The following is a 25,398-nucleotide window of genomic DNA, read 5'->3' as shown; positions in this document are numbered from 1 at the left end:
CTACAGACAATATTGGTGCAAATCTAGCATTGGTTTGAATGGTAATATGATTATATGAAATGAGAAAATGCTTAATTGTGTGTAAGATGGTTCCCAAATGACAGTAAATGAATAAACTGAATTAAATAAAGCAGTTTTAACTATAGTTAATCTCAAAGCAAGGTAGGCAGGGTTTAATGAATTGTAAAATTAAGTTTTTTATAGCAACAGTTGTGAAAATGTATTTTTTTTTTGTTGTGGGTCTAGGTTTAAAGGGATTGGAAATTGAAAACAAAAGTTCGCAGTTAATTAAATTATAAGTTTCTGTAATGTTCTGTTAATAGTAATTACATAAAAAAAATAGTGGTGTATGAATTTAAAAAGTTTCAGAGTCTAGTTTTAGTTTACTTTGTTGTTTAGATAATTAATTTAACAATTTTCTGAAAACATTTTTATAAACATCTAAAAATTGTATTATTGTTTGAGTCCCTTCCATGATATTTGATGTTTCTGTAAATTTGCATTTAGATACTTCAAGTAGTTTATACTTTTATTAGAAATATGGGTTATGTTAGGTTAGTTGCATTTAAAATAACTGTTAATCATATTAATGGCTTTTGGATTAAGTGAGTCTTATTTCAAACATTGTAAAATGGTGTGAACATATGGTTATCTTATGCAGACTGCATTTAAAAGACTATAAATTGGTATAAATGGTTGGATATGTTAGGTTAGCAACATCAAAAATATTAAATTACATTAATTAGCACATGTAGTACTAAGGAAAAAATTTTTGCAGAGCACATTCTCTAAGAAATTATCATTATTTTAAATAGGGATACAAGCTGCAGGTAGAGAGTCTAAGGTGTGTTATGTAAGTTCAGGAAAACAGGGTAGCATAAAAAAGAAATGTAATTTTTTTAAACTTTAAAAAACTAAATATTAATAGATTTGTACAACAAACAAACATGAATAATTTTTCTATTTCTTAATATTTCAAGGATGATAGAATATTAATTTTTTAACCTAATTTTTTTGGAAGATGGTTAACCAACCAATAAAATATTTTTCTTTCAGGATTTAAAATTACCAATTTATTTTCGCACGCAGTAGTTTCTTATGACAGTTTTTTTTTATTTATATAAACAATTTTACTACGTTGTATTTATAGACAAATGGCACTCGTCATGGTTGTAGCAAAAATTAACTGGAGAATGCTACGAATGTATAACTTTATTTTAGCCAAGTTACACACTGAGCTATATTAAAAACTGGGCAAACTTAAATGCTCTTGTCCATTTGAAACCTAGGTCGAATTGAAAAAGAGAAAACTCAATAAAAAAATTATTTCAATATAAATGAGGCAATTAAATTACAGTAGTCAGATGTATCTTCTGATTTACTTTAATGGAAAACAAACTGTCATAAACTTCAACATTTGTTGATAATTACCGTTTCAATAACATGTAAACAATCTATTTCCAGAGTAAAGTCACAAGTTGTTAAGAGACGGAGATAAGACGTGCAAAAACATAGTTTCATGATGTATCAGTATAAGAGGGCAGATGAAATGCAATGTGATACAATTGTTTTTGTAAGCATTGCTGGTTTTCTTCCTTGTAAAATATGAAACGATAAAGCATTTTTAGTTACACAGAAAATATGCTAGTGGTAGAGCCAAGATTTTATGGTGTTATGAAAAAGGACTTTTCGTCATTAAGAATTGTGGATTTCGTCTTTATCGTCATAAAAAATTAAAACACATGTAATAACATGTACACACCTAGCAGAGCTGCCTTGATCAAATGCTTCAATAATTCGTGGTTAGAGACTTAAAATATGCACATTAAACAATACTATGTTGAGAGTACATAAAAAATTAACAACTAAAATATTCAGTATTCTTATGCAGGTAAGTACTGTTCCTGAGTTCAGGAGAGAGTCTAAATTAATTAAAATATAAACTACAGTTAAACTTTTGTTCTATAAATGCAATATAATTAAGCTCAGGAAAAAGCCACCATTGTCAGCAGTTCAGCATTCTCTGGTTTTAGAGATCTTCTTCTGTCACTTACAACTACAGAATACTTAGAAAAAGATCTTTCTGAGTCCACATTCGTTGCAGGTATCCATATTAACTTTAAAGCAGCAGCTGCAAATTCAGGATAATCCGCTTTCATTTTACATAGTATGTCCACCATGTCTATGTAGTTCACATGCGGTTTCTTCCAGGGGCGGATCCAGTGATCAGTTTTGGGGGGGGAACTGGTGCCCGAAGAACATTGAACGGTATTGACAACATGGTTCTTATGGAATCCTGGGCATAAAATAATTGTTATAGAATATAACATAGGCATATAATAATACCAACCAGAAGAAAAAAATCAAAAATTAATTTAAAAAAATTAAATATCAAAATTAGTAAGCAAAATTTTTTATTACTGGAACAATTTATCTCAAGTAGAATGTAATACTTGGGGCATTTACAAAGTCATGGGGAAATGAAGTGGGAGGAATTGCAAATTATTCATGAAAAAAATTGGTTATCTAACTGGATTACTTCAAAACTGGCTACTTACAAAATCTAGCTAATTTGAAAGTACTGCAATTTTAAATTCTTAGAGACCTTCCTCGTTTCCAATAAAAAAAATTAAACAATGTTTTTTGACTGTAAAATATGTTTGGTAATTTCCGTAAATCTTTAAAAATAGATTGAGCTGGTTTTGAATAAAAACACTTTAATTAATGTAATATACACTGTGTATTGAGTATTATTTTATATTAATGTAATAATATTCGTTGTATAAATATGACATGACATAGAACATGTAATATATGCTGAATAAAAGCATATGAAATAAATTATTTTGCATCATATTGCAATTTAAGAATCATCATTAAGTAAAAATATATAATTAGAGAAAGATACGGCGTTTGCCAGATTTTGAGAAACGCTCAATCACGTGAAAAGGGTCCACTGGTATGTCATAATGATTATGGAGAAGAGCGAGACCCTCAAGTCGTCTCTCAATCATTGTAGTTCGGAGCCACGTTTTGGTGCCACGTAACGTTGAGAAAGTTCTCACTGCGCTGGCATTGCTGACTGGAAATGTGCAAAGAACATGAAGCAGTGTATAAATAATGTTGTATATGTCCTTGTCACAAGCAGCTAGTGCATCAATAGCTGTTTTGGGAAGTTCGGCACACCTAGCTTTTTCAGTTTTCCATGTCTGCTGCCAGTGAAAAATTTCACCTTTTAACTTTATTAGCTGAATTTCTTTGGTGCCCTCTAGTAATTGAGAAAACTTGTTTACCAGGAACCGAATTGAATCGTTTATTTCAGCTAAGGTTGTGTTCACTATCAACTGTGGAAGTAGAACTGGGAGTCTAAATATATCAAGGACTTTAGAAGAAAATCTTGTCTTGATATCTTGTAATATGCCATCTAGAAGTGGTATAAATACTGAAATTCTGTAATAATCCTTTACAGATTGCGACTCTACTGGTACCGGGTAGTTACTGCGATGAACCTGTCGCCCAACAGTCCTGGGTTTCCGAAGCTCAACATTAAGTTTCTCTGCCATTTTCTCTGTCTCTGCATAAATTTCTTTGAAGTAACTGTCACAATCCGCACGGCGAGTCTCTAAGACCGAAATAACATTTGTAATGCTCTTAGAAGCATGTACAAGGTCAAGTGTTTCTTTTTGAAGAAGTTTGCTCAAAGGAAGTGTAAGGGCCAGAACATTACTGAGGCAGAAGACAACAACCAAAAATTTACTTTCACATAGAGCAGCTATAAGTGATGCTACTTTTCCAGCTACAGTTTTGTCTTTCCAGCTAGAAATCTTCTCGAGAGATTCTATTATTTCTGGCACATCAAAAACAAACTGAAGTACACTGTCATGTCGTTCGACCCAACTTGTATCTGATAAATGAGCTAGTTTTTTCCCCAAGAAATTGAAGAAGAGTTTTACTGCATTTTGGAAAAGAAAAGAAAAGAAATAGTTTCTTTCATGATACCCACTGCATTTTGGACCACATGTATCTTTGAAGACTGAGATAGAGAATTGTTAAGTTTGTGATTGTAACATGGCATTTCCACAGCATTGGTTGTCAAACTCTGCACTTCCTTTACTGCACCTCTATCTTCTGATAACATGACAGAGCAGCCATCAGTACCAATTGCTACACACTGGAGGGGAAGAAGCTGCAATGATTTTATTTTCCTGATAATAATTTGACCTAGTGACTTTCCTGTAAGAGACAGTTCTTCAGTGGCCGTTCTGACTGGTTTGTTTGTTGAATTATCTTCGATACCATTCTCAAGTATTGAAAATTTGTTGTTTGTTTGGAGAGCTGTGGTTTCAGACATATCACCAAATGCATCTATAAATGAAACAAAATCTTCCCTTACAACCGTATTCTGACCAAGATGTACATAGTGAAGGACAAGACTCACTTGGGATTTATTTGACATGTCACTGGTTTCGTCAAATATAATAGCATAAAACCCAGATAATCTTACTCTCTTGAGAATTTTATCTAATATGTCTAGTCCACAGCAGTCAATAAGCTCGTTTTGCACAGTTTTGCTGATATATGTAGCATTAAAATGAGCAGTTTTAATGTGATTTTCAAGTAGTTTATCTCCAGCATCCACTCGAAAACGAAGCATTGCCCGAAAATTTCCTTCATTATGAGATGGAGCATCGGTAGTAAGTGGACCATCATCCCGATGACCACGGAAAGGAATATTTTGCCTTCCAAGTAGTATAACTGTTTTCACAATCGGTAGTAGTTTTTTTCCGATTTTCCTCAGCCTCTTCCAAATGTTGTTATTTGACAAGACTTACTACCTCGGAGCAAGGATTATGATATGTCTTAAGGAAGTTCTTCCCCATGGCAACTGCAGTCATATGGTATTGATGGCTTGCATGTTGTTCCAAGTAACCTTTAGCTCCAATCAAATTTTTAAAATTTGTAAGAGGTTCTGTAACTAGAGTTTTGAGGGGAACATTTCTGCAGTACCCACCTTCATTCCTAGTTGTAAACCATGGACAATATTTACAAAACAGACCTTTTTTAACATCTGATAGAACCAGCCATTCTTTGTAGGTTTGCAGATGACTCCGCCTCACAAAATTCCGCACAGGCTTTCCAGAGACAACACGGGTGGAATGTGGGAAACACATAAGATTCTGGTGGTTGCCACGTATTTTTTAGCAGAACGGACTTAGTGTAGTCATCAATATTTCCTCCAATAAAGTGGCCAATGTCACTGGAAACACTTCCAACAGAAGACGAAGAGCTAAGTAATGCTGAATGTAATATGCCATTGTTAACCTCATCTGGATAAGGCTTTTGGATATGATATTGGTCAGAAGAGCTTGAAGATGACGTAACTTTCTCATCATTATTGATAATCGATGTAAAATCATTTTCCAAAACAATATCATTGTGTGTTTTACCACAATTCAAATCAGTCGGCTGCTCAACTGATTCTGAGGCATCCTCAGAATTCACTTCCACACATGACTTCTTCTGAGGTGGCCCAAAGAAAGAAGATAGCAAGATTTGTTTTCCTCCTTGTTGAACAGCCTGTTTGGAAAAAAAAAAAAATCATAAACTAGTACAAAAGAATGTTGCAAATCAACATTTTGAGTTTCTGTAAAACAGTGAAACCAACACAAGAAAGTGTTTGGCAATTTGTTGCACTTTTGCCATGCCTATTTTGAGCTAGCCCCTTGACGACAAATTAGCTTGGACACGAGTGTAATGTGTAATTTTAAACAGGTGTTAAGTATTTGCGATATATTATTTTACCAACACCTAGTGGATATTACTTCAGCAGCTGACAATAATATCTTTAGTTTGGTGGAACACTCGAGTATACAACATACCCGCAAATTTATGTAGGCGCTAGGCCCCTAATTTAATTAACTTGCGCGAGACACAGCATTAAACATGTTTGGGTTAACTGTATAAATCCGCACATATCATATACATAATTTTGTGATAGTATTAGACTGTGGTAATTTGTGAAGAGTAAGAAAACAGTTATAAAATGTCGCTTACTGCGAGCAATTTAAATGTGTCTTTGATGTTAGAATATGAAACGATGGAGTGTTTTGATATTTGTAATGCTTTGGATGTAGTTGTTTTAAGGTCTTTACATAAACTATTATATTTCTAATGCTTTTTAATATTTATAAAATACATGGTCACCTTTGACTTTGTATCACAGTTTAGTTTAATTCTGCTGACTGCCCTTTTTTTTATTAATTATTACTTTATAAATGCACATTTAATAGTTTTTTTTTTTGCATTTGACTAAGAAATTATTTGCATGCGGATTTCTTAGCTAGGTTACAATTTAATATTCGCCAGATGAGACTTTTTAAACAGTTTGTAACTGTGGTTGGTGTATTAAACATACTGGTAAAAATATTATTAACTTCAGATGTTATTTTTTTTGTTTTAATTAATTCAAATCTTTTCATAACAGTTAGGTTTGCTTCTGCTTATTGTTTTTGATTTTTTATAATTTTCGAAAGTTAGAGTATTTGAATAAATAATTTTTCATAAATTTTAGAAAGTTTACTGTTTGGGACTGTGGGGCCAGAGAGCCAGAGTTGTTCGCTGATGAAGTCATGAAGTGAGACACTGGTCATGGTGTAACAAACTATACTTAGTGATGAGATGCTTGCGCCTGTTATCTCGCAAAAACTTGTGTTGACTTCACTGAAAGGCATTCGTGTAGCTACAGTAGGCTATTCTAAGAGACACTCACCATGCTCGAGTAATCCTTGCCACCATACACCTCACAAAAACATGATTTACTGAACACTCACTATTACATTTTCTATCACTGTCTTTCTGCTAGTTTTCTTTTAAAGCGCGCGATACAATCTCAGACACTACAGTTATCAAACAGAGTTGCCACATCCGAATTGAGAAATCCTTCCAAAAAAAAGGCACAAATTTCCCATTCAAGATACATGCTATCATTATACAGTTGTTACCAAGCAATGTTCCCAATTTAGTTGTAATAAATTCCTCGACAAAATCATAAAATAGTAACATTTGATACAAAAAATATTTTCAGATCCTTCGACAAATGAATGTACGGTGATAAAAAAAAACAGCCTTCCATTTTTTTTGCCACTGGCTTTTGGGGGGGGAAATTTCCCCCATTTCCCCCCCTTTGAATCCGCCCCTGGTTTCTTCTGCTCTTGGGAAACCAGGTTTTGGAGTGTTATGTAGCCTGTCGCTACAGAGGTCTTCTGCACCTTGCAAAGGAAAGGTAGGTTCCCAATATGTTTCTGGAATTCTTTTTCCTCCACACGAATGTTTCCTACATTTTGAGGATTCAATAGAGCGCTGATTCCCAGAAATAGTTGACGAGATGGATCAGTGTTCACCAGATCAATCAGTTTTATAAGACTGAGTTTAGCTGTGTTCTTGAACTGCTCTTTAAGGGCTGCAGAGTTGACAGTTTTCATTTCAGCCAAAATGTCTTCAACATTTTCAGGAAATATTCCCTTAGCCAAGACATCAAGAGTAGTTTGCAGTTTACTCAATTTTGTGCACAACTGATGAGCAGTAGGATACTTTGTTTCTTCAAGAAAATTAATTAGCTCTACAAAGGTGTTACAGTTTTGAGCCACAAATGTAAGAGTGGCCTCAAGACATTGTAACTCTTCCTTCTGGAGTCCCTTGATATATTTAACACCAGAGTTATCTTCGCTAAGCTGCTCAAAGAATTCCACAATGTCGTGCAGATGGAGTGCGAGGTATGATACAGATTCAAACCATGTGTTCCAACGTGTAACAACTGGCATGGGGAATAACTTGACCAGAGCCTTGTTTTCTCCATGTTTCTGGAGAAGAAATTGAAGGTATGCATGCCTCCTCTTTCTGGTGTTAAGAAAGGCCATCTTTACCTTACAAACGAAGAGGTTCAGTTCTTCCAAGTTGTTTTGCCAGATCTGCCCAACAATGTTTACTTTATGGGCCCAACATTGTATGTGGTACATGTGGTCACCAAATACACCTTCAAGGGTGCCAGCAGATTTTGTCATGTACCTGGCACTATCTGTAACATACGCAATTATGTTTTCTTCCTTGACTTCATATTTGGAGCATACATCAATCAGTGCCCGAGAACAACAAACAGCATTTGCTGCATCAAGGACACAAGAAGCCCCTAAGATAACATCTTGTTCAGCACCTTGTTTCAGAATTTTAAACAAGATGTTGAAAACACAATTATTACTCTTGTCAGTGGTTTCATCTGCGAGTATGACCACATCTTGCCCCAAGAGCTGCTGCTTGATTTCCACTTCTTTTTTCTCTCTAAGTAGGGGAATGTACTTTTTCCTCATCCAATCCGCTGTTGGAAGATCACCAGCACCACTTACATGCTTCTGCATCCATGCAGTCAGCTTGCTGTTGTCAAGTTTCTCAAGAGGAATACCTGCAGCTACAAAGGCTTCAACAGTTTCGAGAACAAAATCTTCCTTTTGTTTTTTTGCGCATATTTGCGCCACTCCTGCTTCTGGGATAGAAAGCTGTCGTTTCAAAGTGCATGGGGATCGTTTAGCTTTTACATGTTTGTCACTAATTATGTGCTTGTTTACCGTGTCCTTACGTTCATGCTCCAAACGGCAATTACAATATTTACAGAAAAGTATTTTTCCGTCACTGACATATAATCCCTCATTCTTAAACTCGTCAGCACGTGATGCCGCAGTAGCTTTATTTTTTGGCATGATTAAGAAATTTAGCTTTCATTTATGCACGTCATTTGTAAACAAAGCCCGGAGGTACCAAAAACTAGTATTTACTGAAGTTTAGCGAAAAAATAAACCGCGGGAAGCCTACTTTTTACAGGCGAGAGAGCCATATACCCGAAGTAAAAGGTTAGGTTATGTCAGGTCAGTGAAATAAATGTTTTTATTTATTTTCCGGGAGGGTTGGGTAGGTAAGCGTTATTTAAAATATTTAATGACCGTAAAATAAATAAATCCTTGCAATATGGTGCTTTTTCATTACCGATTGGAAAACTTCGATTATGTTACGATTTTGGCTCTCTCGCCTGTGAAGTGTGAAATGAAAATGAAAATGAAGGCTTCACGGTAAACTGCTTATTCAACAAGCACACAAAATTGCGTTACAGTGAAATTTCATTAAATATCAAGTGATCATTAAATATCAATGTTCGCTTTTATTTTATTTTCATACGTATTTATTTAATGAATGCAGTTTTTGTTCACGTGTATTTTTCAAAGGATACAGCAAACAAGGCGCTGAGATTTTTCACGTTGTTGTGTTTGTTAACTTGTTAATTTTAGTTTACGATCATCAGTTGTTAATATTGCGTGATCTCTAGTGGCTAGATGCGTTTAAAAACCCTAACCTAACTCCGATAACGATCTTTTTTTTGTTCGTGAAATCGTCAATTTTTGTGATATCTTGTAATTTTTTAAGATGAATAATTAACGCATTAAATAACCACCACACTGCAGTTGGATGACGACCATTTCTTCTACAAACAGATACGGAATTTTTGTCAATCAACCAATAGTCGGTAGTAACGATTTAAATCAATATTGAGGTGTTTATTTGTGGTTAGAAAACATTTCACATTTTTCGTGGTTTGGGATGAATTTCGCGTGAAAATTCGCGATTTCGCATAAAACCATATAATCTTGGCTCTAGCTAGTGGTCATATTCTGATGTGGAACTGAAAGAGCAAAATCCAAGAACTATATTATGTATGCATTATATACATTTTTCCAACCAAACACATACACAAAACTACATCCAAAAAGGCAATTTATTTACAGCAGGTACAAAATTATCACCATTAGCACAATGTCACACACAGACAGACATTAAAAATAAAATTGTCCACTTTATAAAGGGCAAAATATTGTAGTAGGAAAATGTTTGGAACTTCCAAGATCAAAAATAGAATTGGAATATATATTATTGTAAATGTTGGCATCCTACATATGTTAAATTTAGCACTGACAGTCTACAATGTTATAGTCATATCATTTACCTACACCAGGTATTTTGCTTTTTAATTTTCTTCCGCCAAAATTCTTGTACATTAAGACTATCTGGATCATCAGGATAAGAGTTTGTATCCACAGCAGGCTTTGTTATTGTCTGGCTGATATTAGGTCTCATCCTTTTTTCTTAGAAAATGTTTGTGGTATTACATTTTGCAAGTGACCTGAACATGGTTACTCATGTATTGTGGATCAAACCACTTGATATTTTACTTTTAATTTGGCATAACCAATTCACATTTACATTACACACACATATATATATATATATGACTATCACTATACACAAACACATTTATACACACATATTTAATTATGATTAATAATTGTGTTTCATTTTCACACTTAAAACACATACGTATTAAGTCCTTATGCCTGCAACAATTGAATGCCAGGAATGCAACCCATACTCTGATATAAGGAACAGTTGAATGTTTAGCACCACTATAAGATCACATGACGAGCCTAATGCGCCTAACCTACAAACTTGGTGTGCAGACCCTTGGCTACCAGCTCTCCGCTCAATTTCTTCTTCAGTTCAACTTCAAGAAACGCCATTCGCTTTCCAACTCTGAGGGTCTTGGCATCGATAATCACCTCCTCTCCCACTTTCGCCCCTTTTGTGTAACTGAAACCCAGTTTACATTCTTCTGTTAGCATTACAGTTGAGACCTGGACACTGTATCACAGAACAAGAAGTATGAATGGCATAATAAAAATATTTACATTACAAATTTTTTTATAGTAATTTCTTAAAATATTTTCATAACGAATTGAGAAATTACATCAACCAGTAAAAATGGTTGTCATATATCATGCTACGTATCAGGTTTCTCTACTGCAAACCTATGTCTGAAGCTGGGCTTAGCAATTCTTTTGTAGCAGAGTTGATTCGAGTAGTGGAATCAACAAGAATTATATTTTGCAGTGCACAGTGTCAACACAACACAGGAACTACATTATAAAAAATATTAGTCAGAATTTGACCGACAGATTGGCTACAGGTTCATGAAGACAAAATAATGTGGAGCCAGCTAGTGTCTAAAATGAAATTATCTAATTTATTTAATAATTTCCTAAATTCTAGCCGAACTCTCCCAGTATCAAAAATTGTGTTACAATACTTGAATGTAAAAGTCAAGGTAAGGTGTTTCAAAGGTACGTTAAATAATAATATTGTAAATTTAGACCTTGGAATAAAGTGTAATCAAAATCCAAATGTACTGTTTATATTCATGTGTAGTGCGTGTTATGATGGTGACAATACACTTTGACATATATAAAACAACACGTAACATGAATATTACCTTAAACTACCTTATTCTAAGCTACAGATGGAATTTGATATGACTATCAACTTCAAGCATCCAACAATTATTTTAACACTTGAGTGAGTTGTTTTCACTATCAAATGTTAAATATTTAAGTGTAATGTTAAATATTTAAGTGTAATTTAAATTTTAAGTGTAAATTAAAGTCACATTAAAATGAAAGGTACAATTAGTAAGTTATCAATTCTTAACTAAAATCAGTCCTGTAGAGCGTGGACCACTGGGTACGTTCAAGCAGTACTTGTCAGCAAAAGAAAATAACGCATTATTATATGTACTACCAAATTCCATCTGTACTGAGTCATACTATCATGATCGGGATCGCGATTCCGGGATTTGATTCTAAATCTAAAGATGAACAAGTTAAGAATGTTTTCTTTACAGAGGATATCCATTATAATACTAAAGAGTCTAGATCGGTCAAAACAAGATTCGTTGCGCTTAAACTGAAATTAGTTCAGGGACTTCTATACGGCGAGTCTTCGGTTGATGGGGTAAGGGACCAAACCTTGATGTAGGATAACCACGAGACGTGTAAGCTCTCGGAGACTCCTTGGTTCAACACGTCAAGGACTGCGGTAGTTGTGCAGCTCCTCCGTCCTCTAGCGTGCGGCAGGAATCCGTCCTTCCGGATATGGGCTGCGACAGGACTGGACTGCGCGACGTTCATCCTTCCTGGGCTCGAACTGTGACTTCTCATTTTGACAGGATTCTTTTTTCTTCGTATTACAAACGGTATTCAATCTTCATAGTAGTCATAGAATATCAAGTGAATTTGGCGATCTCTTGAATACGTATTTCCTACTATTTTTCTTCTTAAACATAATTATTTAAAATCTTGGTATTTGAGTATAATCTTCCATAGATTAAATATTGTTATTCTCTTACAAACTCAACTACTATTTGCAGTAGTGGTTTTTTTCCAATCTTCGAATAAATGTTGCAGTGTGCTGAGGCGCACTGCTTCCGTCACATCTTATTAATTATGTGATGTTTTTTTTTTGTTTTCTTTCACCTGTGAGTGCGCCGTCCCTTGAGCGGAGTATTACCCCTCCTTTTCTCCCTCCAGTGTTGACGTCAACGTGTCCCCTCTCTAGGCACTTGTGGTGCGCGGAAGGATTTTGCTTGTCGCTTGTAACTATGCATGTGTGTGTTCTTACGCCGGACTAATTTCCTTAGAGTATAAAGGGGCTGGGCGCGCTCGCCTCGTTCTTAGATAGTACATAGTTCTAGTGCGAATAGTTTGTCGCGGGTGTTGCTCCGGTCACCGGTCATGAGTGGGTGAGTGTTGGTGTGTAGTGGCTTGACTTCCCCTTCGCTTACGTTTGGCGGCCACGTTCAAAATTCTAAATTTTTCTTTTTTCATTTATACTAGTTCTTGTCCTCGGCGCCGCCCATGGCCGGGAATCCGGCCCGCTCCCGTTTTAGGAGGATATGTACATTTTGCACTATCGGGTTTCCTTCTGTTGCGTCTCTCGTATACTTAACGTAGAACGCACCTCGCTTCCTTATATTGTCCGCTTAGGCTCACTGTGAAAATGTGCGCGATGCGCCCAACCCCTGCTTATGTCCAGAAACACTGTTCCAATATATACGTTGTTAGAAGTAATTAAAGACATGTTTCTGTGACACTAGTAATATTTACGTACGTAAGTTTAAAGTCTGTAACCACTGTTGTATAACCGAACTAAATTATACGCCCCACACGCGCGTGTACGAAATTAGGAGTAGAATTAAGTATTCAATGTTAACCTTAAGGTAGTACTGTTTGACATATAAGACTTTTCGCCCGTGTAGCGAACACATATTGTAAGAGACACGGTTTGACGACTACAGTCACGCTCTACTCAATATTGTACTGTTTAGCTTAACGTGTTGTAAACTTTTGTATTCATGGAATACTTATGTATATCTTAAGTTTATATACCTCCCTTTTGATGAGTTGGGATCTATTAAAAAGATACTTGAAATCTCTCTTGTATATGAGTAGACTAGTGGTCATCCCTTATTGCAAAGTTACCCTTACACCAAGATATATTCTATTTATGCTGATTGATAGCCGTATGCTCCTCCCCTGCAGGTTGGAAAATATCACGACTATATGGGAGGGGTCTGGGATACTCGCTTTAGTAAACGTACATCGTGGTATGTTTCAACCTGCACCACTCTGCTGACTTGGTGAGCAGCAACGTAACATTAGCTTAACAGGTGACCACTAGATAGGTAGTGTAATGGCCAGTTCCTCAGCCGCCCCCGCCGTCGGGTGGGTTTACACTTTGCGTAAAGAAGATTTGTTGGATTACTTGGGTGATCACGGGCTGGAAGTTGGGGAATCCGAGACCGTACGCGAGTTGCGCGTACGTGTAATTGCTCACGTGCGGGAAACCGCAGCCGCCGCGCTACACCCTCCTGTCAGCGTAGCACCTGAACCCAGAGCCGCGCCCGTATTTAGTCAAAAGATATTCCTGTCTGCGCTTAAGACCCTGCCGCGCTTAGAGGGAAATGTCCCGGACGCGGTTCTAATGCAATTAGCGGAAGCTAGCAGGATGTATAACCTGAAGCTGGTGAGCGAGGCCGATTTTCTCAAAGCCTATTTGAGTAAGTGTAGCGACGCGTACGTTTCGCTTCTCAGTGAAGCTATCACCGCCGGCTCTTCCTTTGACGTCTTTAAGGCAAATGTTTTAAAATTGGTTTGCCCGCCCAGAGTACTGGAAACGTGTAAACGCAAATTCGTTTACCGTTTTCAGCGGCCCCACCAGTCACTTTAAGACTTCATAAACTCTGTTAGTCTTTTCGCAGAAGCGCTAGATCTCGGACTCCCGGAGGAAAGTTTAGTGGAAATCATTTTGGGGAATGTATCTCCGTCTACTCTGCAACATGGTTCGATGCTCTCAGTCCCCACCACCATGTTGGAGCTGCGCGCTTGGAGCGTAGAAATTCAAAACAGACTTGTAGCGCATGAATGTTATGCGAAAGAGTTTCCCAGTGCGCCCGGGTTGAGTGGGCGTGCCGTGGTTCCGTCTGGGGACCATGCATCCGCAGGACAAGTATTTCGCGCGAGAGACCTGAATCCGCGAAGCCCCAGTGTAACTCGCGCAACTCATGCAGCGAGTGTAAGTGCACCCGTCACGCAGCGCATGGCTGCTTCTGCTCCACCTATGGAATCTAATGGGCCGGCGCCCCGCAGCGGCCGTTATCGGTGCAGTAATTGCACGAGATACGGACACCTCATGTCTGATTGCACTGAACCCGTTCGTGACGTTAGCCATCGTCTTTGTTTCCGCTGCCGCAGCCCCGGCCACTTTCGTGACCAATGTCCGGGAAACGCCGGAGGACCGCGCGTGTAGGGATGCGTTGCGGCCCCAGTGCTGACGGTAACTTCTCGGTGCAAAATTCCCTGCTCTTTGTTAATGTGTTCCTTTTTGGATTTTCTATTTTGGCGCTCGTAGACTCGGGGGCTACTCACTCTTTAGTCAGTGATAAGTTCGTTGAACAACTCCGACAACGCGTCCATTCGAGGCATTTTTCTATTAGCGAACACGCTCGCACAAGTATTTGCTTGGCTGATAACAAATTGCTTCATGCTACGTCTCTTCTAAATCTGCATCTTAAAATAGATAGGTTTTCATGGCGGCATTCTTTTTTGATTGTGCCTAACGTTTCCCTTCCAATGATTTTGGGATTGGATTTTTTAGGGAGAACGCGAGCCAGGGTGGATGTTGCCAACCGTAAAATCAATTTTGGTTTCGAACCCCTTTTCGACGTGCCCTTGTGCTCGAAAACCCTTTCGCGTAATTATGTGCTTCAAAGCGATCAAGTTACGCCTGATACCGCGGAGGATAAGATTTTGCAGGATCTCCGTATGGAGTTCCCGGATGTCCTTACGAAAAGAATTGGAAAATGTGACTTGCAGCCGTACAAGTTCTATTTGAAAGACCTGGAACCCGTTAAGTCTAAATTTTTTAAGCCTAACCCCATATTGATGACTAAAATGAGAGAAATTCTTGACAAACTTTTGAAAGCTGACGTCATAGCTCCTTCAACTTCCAACTACAGCACGCCTACCTTTTTAAAGGTTAAGAAAAACGGCGTAGACTACCGCATTGTTCATAATTTTATTCCCTTAAATAGGAAAATAATTAACGATAATTTTGGTTTGCCCACCGTAGAAATGGCCCTACAACAATTGGGAAAGAGCAAAATTTTTTCCGTTATCGACCTCAACAATAGCTTCCACCAGTGCCTCTTAGACCCTTCTTGCAGACCCTACACGGCCTTTTCCACCCCTTGGGGCCAGTACGAATATAAAAGAATACCCATGGGAGTAAAGTTTGGTAGTCAGGCTCTTAGCCGGGTTCTCGACCACATTCTGCGAGACGTTAAAATGGTTTTTGCCTTCAACTATATCGATGACATCATCATCTATAGCAATTCCTTTGGTGAACATATGCATCATTTGCGCGAGGTTTTTTTGCGATTGCGCGGTGCAGGCCTCACCGTCAATCCCGAAAAAATTTCGCTGGCGCAAAAGTCCGTCAAGTTCTTGGGGTATGTGGTTGCCGAGGGTACGTTGTTGATGGATCCGGACAAGGTATCCCCGGTAGTAAACTTCCCGCGCCCCCGGAATTTGAAGGGCCTGCAGCGTTTTTTGGGATTATTGGGGTACTATTCGCGCTTTATACCCAATTTTGCGCGACTGTGCGCGCCCCTGAATTCGCTTCGGAAGAAACACGTCCCCTTCACATGGTCAGAGGATTGTGATACTGCTTTCAATAAATTAAAGGCAGTCATAGCGAGTCCCCCAGTCCTCATTCTACCCGATTTTGATAAAAGATTTTCTCTACATGTGGACGCTTCTTCTCTAGCTTTGGGCGCGGTGCTTAGTCACGAAATCGCCGGTTCCTTCAGACCCATTGCCTACGCCAGCCGAACTTTGTCAGATGGGGAGAAACGGCTCGGTACATACGAGAAGGAGGCCCTTGGGTGCCTCTTCGGCGTAGAGAAGTTTCACTCCTACCTCGAAGGGTCCGAATTAGACCTGTATATGGACAACCAGGCCCTTAGTTGGTTGTTTAACCACCCCAACCAACTGGGTAAGTTGGGCCGGTGGATCCTCCGCCTATCCCGATTCGATTTCGTTATCCGACACGTAAAAGGAACTGATAACGTAGTCGCTGACTCGTTATCACGGATGTTCAATCCGGAAGAATTTTCTGTTGATACCCACCTTTCGGAAGACGATAAGCTCACTAGCCCACTTGTCGAGGCTCACGTGAATACAAGTAGAATCTTTCCGGAATCCTACGTTAATGTTAAAGAGCAACAGTCTACGGATCCTTTTTGTAGTGACATTCGTCGCCAAATTAGTGCCGGCGCCAACGTACCCTATGTTTTTGAAAACGGTGTCGTCTTTTACACAGGGAAGTCGGGACGAGCGCGTAAAATGTTAGTACCTGTTTCACTACGCCCCCTGATCCTTAAATACTTTCACGGTTCTTTCCTGGGCAGTCACTTCGGCATCTCGAAAACGTTTCAAAAAATTTCCGCTCATTTTGCCTGGCCCAATATACGCGGCGACGTACGTCAATACGTGCGCGCGTGCCATGATTGTCAGGTTTCCAAACCCCCCTCTTGTGGGAAAATAGGGATGTATGCCGCTGACCCTCCCGTGGCCCCCTGGGACACCGTGCACGTCGATATATTCGGGCCGTTAACCCGGTCTACGCTGGGGAACAATTGCCTATTAGTTCTAGTTGATATTTTTTCAAAATTCATTATCCTACTACCTCTACGGAATTTCAAAGCGGCTACGATAACTCGCGCTCTTCGGACGCGAGTCTGGCAGATACTGGGAGCCCCCGCTATCATTGTGTCGGACAACGCTTCTTATTTCCGCTCAGCGGAATGGCAAGCCATGTGCATGGAGTGGGCCATGAAGCCTGTTCACTCCAGCGCTTACTTCCCCCAGGGGAATATGTCCGAAAGGGTGAATAAAGTCCTAAAAAGCGTGTTCACAGCTTATTACAGAGAAGACCATGTTCTATGGGACCGAGACATCGAATTTATTTCGATAGGCCTCAATAGTGCTGTTCATTCTGCCACTGGGTTCCCCCCCTCTGTTCCGTTTTTGGGCCGCAGTTTCGCTCACCCTCTCCTTAATATCTGGGGACTCCCTCCCGTAGATGAGGCTTGGGACCCTTCAGCGCTCGAAGCTATCGTAGATTCCGTGGCAATTAATTTGCAAAGGGCCAGGGAACGGGTTTCCGATGCGTACAATACTGGCAGACATCCGAGCGATTTTCAAGTAGGCGACCTTGTTTTGGTACGCAATTTTGCGCTCCCCTCAAAGATTGGGAAGCTGGGCTCTAAGTTTATTCCCCCCTTCGTCGGCCCGTATAGGATCTCTAGGTTTCTGGGGGCCAACACGGTGCTCCTGGCAAAACCCGGCACACGAGGGCGTCTGAGGAAAAGCCACGTTAGCCATTTAAAAGCGTATCATGCTTAACAATAAATCGTTTATAGGATAGTACACGCGCGTGTACCAAAAATTTCTTTTGGTAATCTTGTAATTTTGTAATCTATTACGTACGCGTGGTTTTGTGGTTGGCGTGTGGGGTTATAATCCTTTTTTAATGTATACTTGTTGGTGGCTTATGTGCGTTAGAGTTGTGAAACAACTTTGGTGTATCTTCTGTATCTTTTTAGAGTTTATTATTTATATTTATGAATATGGCAGTAAAATATTGTTGATTTCTCTTAAAGATTGTGTATTAGTGTTCCGCTTATGCGCCAGAACAATGAAGTTCTCTTTCCCCCCTTCCGATACTCCGACTCATTCGCGTGTGCTTCGCTTCGTTTCCCCCCCCCCCCCACACCCCCCCAGTCTGCGCTTCGACTTGTCATCGCCGATCACCTTAGCCGACGTGCTACGGGAGGGCCGGGCCCGCCCCCCCCCTCGTACGTCACCGCCTGAGATCCACGCTTCGCCGCTTTCCCCCCCCCCCCCTTTCCCCTTGCCACAGTCTTCGCAGTACCGTGCCCGCCATCGCCGCCGCTTACTACTGGTGGTCCCGGATGCTGGAACTTCGGACGCTTGAAGACGCGCCTTTGGGGTGAGTCAGTTGCTACTCCCCCATCGACGCACCGCACGTGCTCCTCACATTGAATCTCTCGTCAACGGTGTGAGGCGTGGCGAGTATATTGATAACTCTGATACCCGACTCAACAACTACATGCTCTAAATCGTTGACTGCGCTAACACTGGGAGCCACGGCATTGTTCGGAACGCAATCGTCTCGAAGGAAGGAGCACAGTGCGCTAGTTTGCCGCATGCGCCCTTAAACAAGATGCGAACACGGGAAGTCTTCTTCAAGATCATCGTACCCCCCTTCCGTTTGGCCGCCTGCATGTCTGCGATTGCCGAAGTCTACACCTTCCAGCACTTGTTTCGTCAGGGGTGTGTTCTCCCTTAAGCGAGGGTGGTTGCAGTGTGCTGAGGCGCACTGCTTCCGTCACATCTTATTAATTATGTGATGTTTTTTTTTGTTTTCTTTCACCTGTGAGTGCGCCGTCCCTTGAGCGGAGTATTACCCCTCCTTTTCTCCCTCCAGTGTTGACGTCAACGTGTCCCCTCTCTAGGCACTTGTGGTGCGCGGAAGGATTTTGCTTGTCGCTTGTAACTATGCATGTGTGTGTTCTTACGCCGGACTAATTTCCTTATAGTATAAAGGGGCTGGGCGCGCTCGCCTCGTTCTTAGATAGTACATAGTTCTAGTGCGAATAGTTTGTCGCGGGTGTTGCTCCGGTCACCGGTCATGGGTGGGTGAGTGTTGGTGTGTAGTGGCTTGAATTCCCCTTCGCTTACGTTTGGCCGCCACGTTCAAAATTCTAAATTTTTCTTTTTTCATTTATACTAGTTCTTGTCCTCGGCGCCGCCCATGGCCGGGAATCCGGCCCGCTCCCGTTTTAGGAGGATATGTACATTTTGCACTATCGGGTTTCCTTCTGTTGCGTCTCTCATATACTTAACGTAGAACGCACCTCGCTTCCTTATATTGTCCGCTTAGGCTCACTATGAAAATGTGCGCGATGCGCCCAACCCCTCCTTATGTCCAGAAACACTGTTCCAATATATACGTTGTTAGAAGTAATTAAAGACATGTTTCTGTGACACTAGTAATATTTACGTACGTAAGTTTAAAGTCTGTAACCACTGTTGTATAACCGAACTAAATTATACGCCCCACACGCGCGTGTACGAAATTAGGAGTAGAATTAAGTATTCAATGTTAACCTTAAGGTAGTACTGTTTGACATATAAGACTTTTCGCCCGTGTAGCGAACACATATTGTAAGAGACACGGTTTGACGACTACAGTCACGCTCTACTCAATATTGTACTGTTTAGCTTAACGTGTTGTAAACTTTTGTATTCATGGAATACTTATGTATATCTTAAGTTTATATACCTCCCTTTTGATGAGTTGGGATCTATTAAAAAGATACTTGAAATCTCTCTTGTATATGAGTAGACTAGTGGTCATCCCTTATTGCAAAGTTACCCTTACACCAAGATATATTCTATTTATGCTGATTGATAGCCGTATGCTCCTCCCCTGCAGGTTGGAAAATATCACGACTATATGGGAGGGGTCTGGGATACTCGCTTTAGTAAACGTACATCGTGGTATGTTTCAATGTATTAAATTATGTATCAATTTCAAAATGTGTTGCGTTTTAGCTGCTGTCATGATCAAGTCTTCATTCGTTCTAAAATAATATTTTTTTTTCCTTCACTAATAAACGATTTTCTTTTGTTTGTTTTAAAACAAAAGATAATAACATTACTGACCATTTCTGATGTGTTCATTTTTAAATTAATTGTTTATTCAAAATACTACTGCTATACTAACTTTGACAATACTTAAAAATAAAATAAACATAGAGTAATACATAGACAAACAATAACGAAAGAAATTTACAGTCTGGTTTGATCACAGAGACCAAATAAACATAAGAAATGAAATATAAAGAAACTAAATATTACAAGAAATTAAATATTTACTTTCTATAAAGCGTAAATATTGCCTTTATAATAAGTTGAAAACCTCTTCACAACTTATGGTCTCAAGTGCTTCCCAGGGCTGGCTTACATCGTTGAAGTTGGTGTTAAATAACATTTTTAATGTAAATAATAAAGTATTTAAGATGGAATACACTAATCCCTTATGTAGCACATCTTCAAATTGCACAAATTCAATTAGCACAATTTAAATTTTACTGCCCCAGTCTTGAATAGCACGTCTGTAAATTTCAGTTAGCGCGAAATCTCCGCAGGCAAAAAAAAAGTCAGGCATGACGCCACGAAATCCGTTTCAACTTCTGTAAACAACAGATGTGTCGTGGGATACAGTTAGCCAAACAAGATGCGCAGGTCTGACTATGTTATTGGCTGTTGTACAAACATTGGCTATGGCAATTTAAATTGTGACTATTGAGTGTAAAGGACCAAATGTTTTTATAGCTGCACGTAAGCCACCGTGCCGTACCGTTGTTGCCTGGCCACAGACAGAGCCGTGAACTCAGTCTAGCCAGTGGCAGGGAATTCACTCAAACAAAAGCAACTTCTGCCCATTCAGCTGCCGGTAACTGTACGTGCGTAATCACCTTTAGTTGGAATCATAGTGGAATCATGGCTTCCAAGTGAGACCATATTGCAAGTATTTGAAAAAATCTAGAAGTATTACAGCACGCGTGTAGTACAACAATACTTGTGTGTTCAGGCTCACATTCGAGTCACAGGTTTTTGTATTTCTATTTAAAGTTGAAGAAAGGTTTTTGTTGCATGACTTATTAATTTAAATTATTTGGTGTGCTTGTGTATACTCTATTTTTTAAATAAATGTACTTTCCATGAATGTGTATTATTTTTATGAATAACTTTACCTAACAAAATTTTCTTTTCGCATAAAAATAACACCCCTACTTTTCCAACTTGATTTTAATATAAAATGTGCAACGATTATGCGATAAAACACGGTAAGCACTTTAATTTTTGAAAAGTTAAAATGTAATTATCCGGACAGTAATATCGGTATCAGTAAAGGATGGTTTGGAAAGGTACGCCCAGGCGGGCAAATCAGCCAGTCGACTGACGATAAAGTACATAACCATGTATCTTCCATTAGGCTGTGTCGTATGTGTCATACAAAGTGCGATGGGAGGCATATAAAGATTAATGGTGTGACATATTTATAGTCGAGTGTTATTCAATGCATTTATGTTACGTAAAGTATATTTTCCTACACAATTTTGGAACACATAAAATAAATTAGCCTTGCTATTTATGGAAACTAATGCTTCAGAATACGCGATTTCGAATAACGCGAGAATTTTTAGGAACGAATTAGTCATGCTAAGTGAGGGATAGGTGCACTGAGCATCTAAATTACAGTATTTACTATTTACCTTAATAAACTGCAATGATTTTTACAGAAACTGCTAAAAAAGAAAGTGAGGGTCGCAGTATGATCTCAGACTTAATCTTTTGCCGCTGAAAGAATGTTTTGAAACGGCGCGGCAAGACGAATGTGTCAAGTTCACTGCAGCACCAGCAATGTGGGCAAAACAAGTAAAAGCTCCACTAGCCAGCGCTTGGGTCAATATTAGAAGTGATTGTCATGTGTTTGTTCGCTTGTGCTTTGTTAATATGATGTGGGCTTATTTTGCATCACAGGAACGTGAAAGTTTTTTTATAAAATGGATACTGTAAAGGCTATGGAGTTCATAATTAAACATGTCAAAAGAATTGAGATGAAGTTATGATACTAACTTCAAGATTATTGTGGCAAATTACACCATTCAAACCAACAACTGCCAAGCTGAAACGAATTAAGACCTACATCAGAAACAAGAAAGACTGTCAAATCTTGGACTCATTTCAATCGAACAGAAATTATTGCTTTCCCTGAAACAACTAAAACTTTCTACAGAGATGTAATTTACAATTTTGTTCGCAACACACAACCACTTGACTTGATTTAAAAATAACTAAGTAACAGCCCACCTCAGCAATTCCCCGGATGTGGATATTACCGGACAGAGTTGCTGGTCAGCAAGTTTACTCAAGATCTCCTGTATTCCCCGCTCTTGCATTCCAGTGCTGCTCCACCCCACCTCATTCACCTGCATCAGTTCTCAAGACCACGAATGTTAAGCGCCGCCAAAGTCTCTCCACTCCACCAATAATGTCTACAAGCTGACAGGATGGTGAGTAGGAAATTTCCTAAATTACAGAGCTTTCTTCAATATTTTAGTTTCAAAATTGTTATGTATGCACATATTTGTTAACATTTTGGCAGTATATATATATATATTGAGATTTTTTAAGACTGACTTGTATGTATTCATTGCTTAAGCGAAATAGCCTAACAAAACTACCATACATGCTCATGCTTGAAAGTGAGAGTTAAGATTATTAAATTCTGTGTGACTTTAACATTGACTACCAAAATCATAATTTCGTGAATTTTGATATATGCTGGTGATGTGTTTCCGGGAGTATCTTTCACTGTTTCACTGATTAAAAAATCTTGCTTCGTGTAACGACGATTGCTCAAGTTTTAGTCATACCAGCTTTTTAATTTTCTTATAATATAGGAAATGTTGACTTAACATTTTGTAGAGAAACTCTTATGCCTAGCTTTCATCGACACTTAAAATTGTTTTGCTGCAGAAGCCGCCTTATTAGTCGAGGCAACAGAAGAAAAATAAATGATAAACATACTAATAGACCCAATGGTCGGTGGTGAACGGGAGGTGGGAGGGCTGTTTAAAGGTACAATTCATCGCTTTTGCTTAAGTATTTTCCAAACTATGGGTTTTAGCAAAAAAAAAAAAAAAAAAAAAAAAAAAATATCACCACCACCACATTTTGATACAAAATTAAGGAGCATAAAATTTCCTACAAAAGAGATACGTTAAACCACTTAAATAGCACCAATTTGCACCTTATAATCAAATTTTTCCGGGGGAGGACCCCCGAACCCCCCACCTTAATAGGGGGTGACAGTGAACATACTTGGTTCCCCCACTTTGAAATTCACCCTTTGCCACTGCCTTAGAACCATATTTCAACACTCTGTTAATTTTTTTACTCCAGACTTGCATAATCATTACAAATTATAACATGCTTTAAAGCATTCCTATAAAAATAACATAGCATTATCGGTACTGTTGTAGACACCTACCAGTTATTTTTTTTTACATTATATTCTTGCAGCAAGAATACTATTTAAAGTATCAATTCTTCCAATAAACTTCTTGAAGTAAATTGTAAATAAACATCTCTACAGATATTAGGTAGAAAATATTTTATTTATAGATTAACTGTGAACGATAATGTTTACCTTAAAGAGAGGAAAAATATGAATACTGTGCCGACCGACGATGCTTTGGTAACTGCAGTGAAGCACCGTTAAAAGTTTGGCCACAATCTTACTTACTTTTTCCTCCATTTACGTGCCCGCAGATTTTCTTCCGACAACATGATTTCCCATTTCCTCATAAATTTTTCTCATTTGAGGGGTTTTTGCTGCCGTAGATAATCATTGTAATGTCTTTTTTTTCACTAATATATGCACTTTCAAACCATTTATGAAATACTGTTATCATTTACGAGGTACCATCAGTCAGGACTGGCCCAATTTGTGATTGGCTGGTTTTGTATCTGTGATTGTTCCGTTCCGTCTTTTGTTTATTTTGTAAGAGCGATTGAAATTTAAAGTGTTTATAACATTTTATAAACATGAAGGGTATTTGTGGGTTACATAATGTGCTTTACAGTAATAATTTGAAACAAGATTGTAAATACAATTCTATTTTGTACTTAATAACTGTCGCCTTACCTTGATAATATTTTAAGTTGAGTAATCCAACTATTAGTTTTATTTTGCTTTCCTGTTTTAAAATTAATTAGTAACAAATAAAAGTGTGTTTACCTTATATGTAGGGCCTGGAAAATTTCGGTGTTTTCAATATGCAAAAAGCTGTACTTTCAAATTAGAAAAGCGGTGGTTTAAAGTCGGTATTTTCGTTATGCAATGGAAATTTTACCGGTATTTTAAATGTTGACTAAATTGTGCAGTTATTGAATATAATAGTTTACATATTTAATAAACAATCCATGTATACTAGGAATAGGCTAATATGCATAATAACAGCCAATTAAATCCAAAACAGTTACACAAAACAGACACGTTGCTATAGATGTTTGCAACTACAATTTTTATTTTATTTTTTATTTTGGCTGCCAATGCCACATGCTTAGCCGACTTTAGGTGTTTGTCAATGAAATCTTTTCTATCCCATGAAACTTTACAGTTGCAAAATTTGCACATCACTGTGCTATTGTCAGTACAATAAAACCCATGTTTCTGATACTGATATGCTCGTATTTAATGGAGTGGAGGAACACGGGTTTGCCACTTGAACAAACCCCAGCGCACAAATGAGAAGAAACTTAGTGTGAACTATACCCCAGATCAATTTTGAGCATCAAAACCATACACGAACACGGCTTATGTAAAAATAAGGTAATTATGCTGAAACACAAGACTTGGGTTAAAGGATACTTTAACCTTGTGTGGATCAAGTAGAAAAAATTCGGCTATAAACGAAAGAAATAAGAACAATGCTATCCTGAAATGCTGTGACATGTTTTTGGATTAGATAATCACAGCGACAGACCGACAGGATGCGCTCCCGCCCTTGCCGTCAGCGATGTTTATTTTGACAGCTCAAGCAATTATCTTTTCCACGTCCCTTCGCAGCGTAAAAAAAAAGAGAAAAAAAAACACGCTGACAGTTTCTCACGCAGAAGGTTGAAATAAGGGTGGGAATGTGTTGAAATGTTAGTTGTTAAAAAAAAAAAAAGCGGGGGGGGGGGGGGGAAGGGGTTGTTTTTACATGGTTTCTGGCTCTGGGAGGGAGATGAGCCTTGAAGAATTAGC

General features: G+C 38.6%; 1 protein-coding gene across 1 annotated transcript in view; it reads right to left on the bottom strand.

Annotated features, from left to right (window-relative positions):
- Window positions 1-9,799: 9,799 nt before the first annotated feature.
- Window positions 9,800-25,398, bottom strand: part of LOC134527348 (acyl-coenzyme A thioesterase 13-like) — an 88,517-nt gene continuing 72,918 nt past the window's right edge. Inside the window, exon 3 of the mRNA XM_063359950.1 lies at window positions 9,800-10,686. Coding sequence (XP_063216020.1) covers window positions 10,533-10,686 — 154 coding nt within the window. The 3' untranslated portion in view covers window positions 9,800-10,532. The remainder of the gene's footprint in view (window positions 10,687-25,398) is intronic.

Source organism: Bacillus rossius, chromosome 1 (genome assembly GCF_032445375.1).
Source record: "Bacillus rossius redtenbacheri isolate Brsri chromosome 1, Brsri_v3, whole genome shotgun sequence".
Lineage (NCBI taxonomy): Eukaryota > Metazoa > Arthropoda > Insecta > Phasmatodea > Bacillidae > Bacillus > Bacillus rossius.
This window is presented reverse-complemented; position numbering and strand designations above follow the sequence as displayed.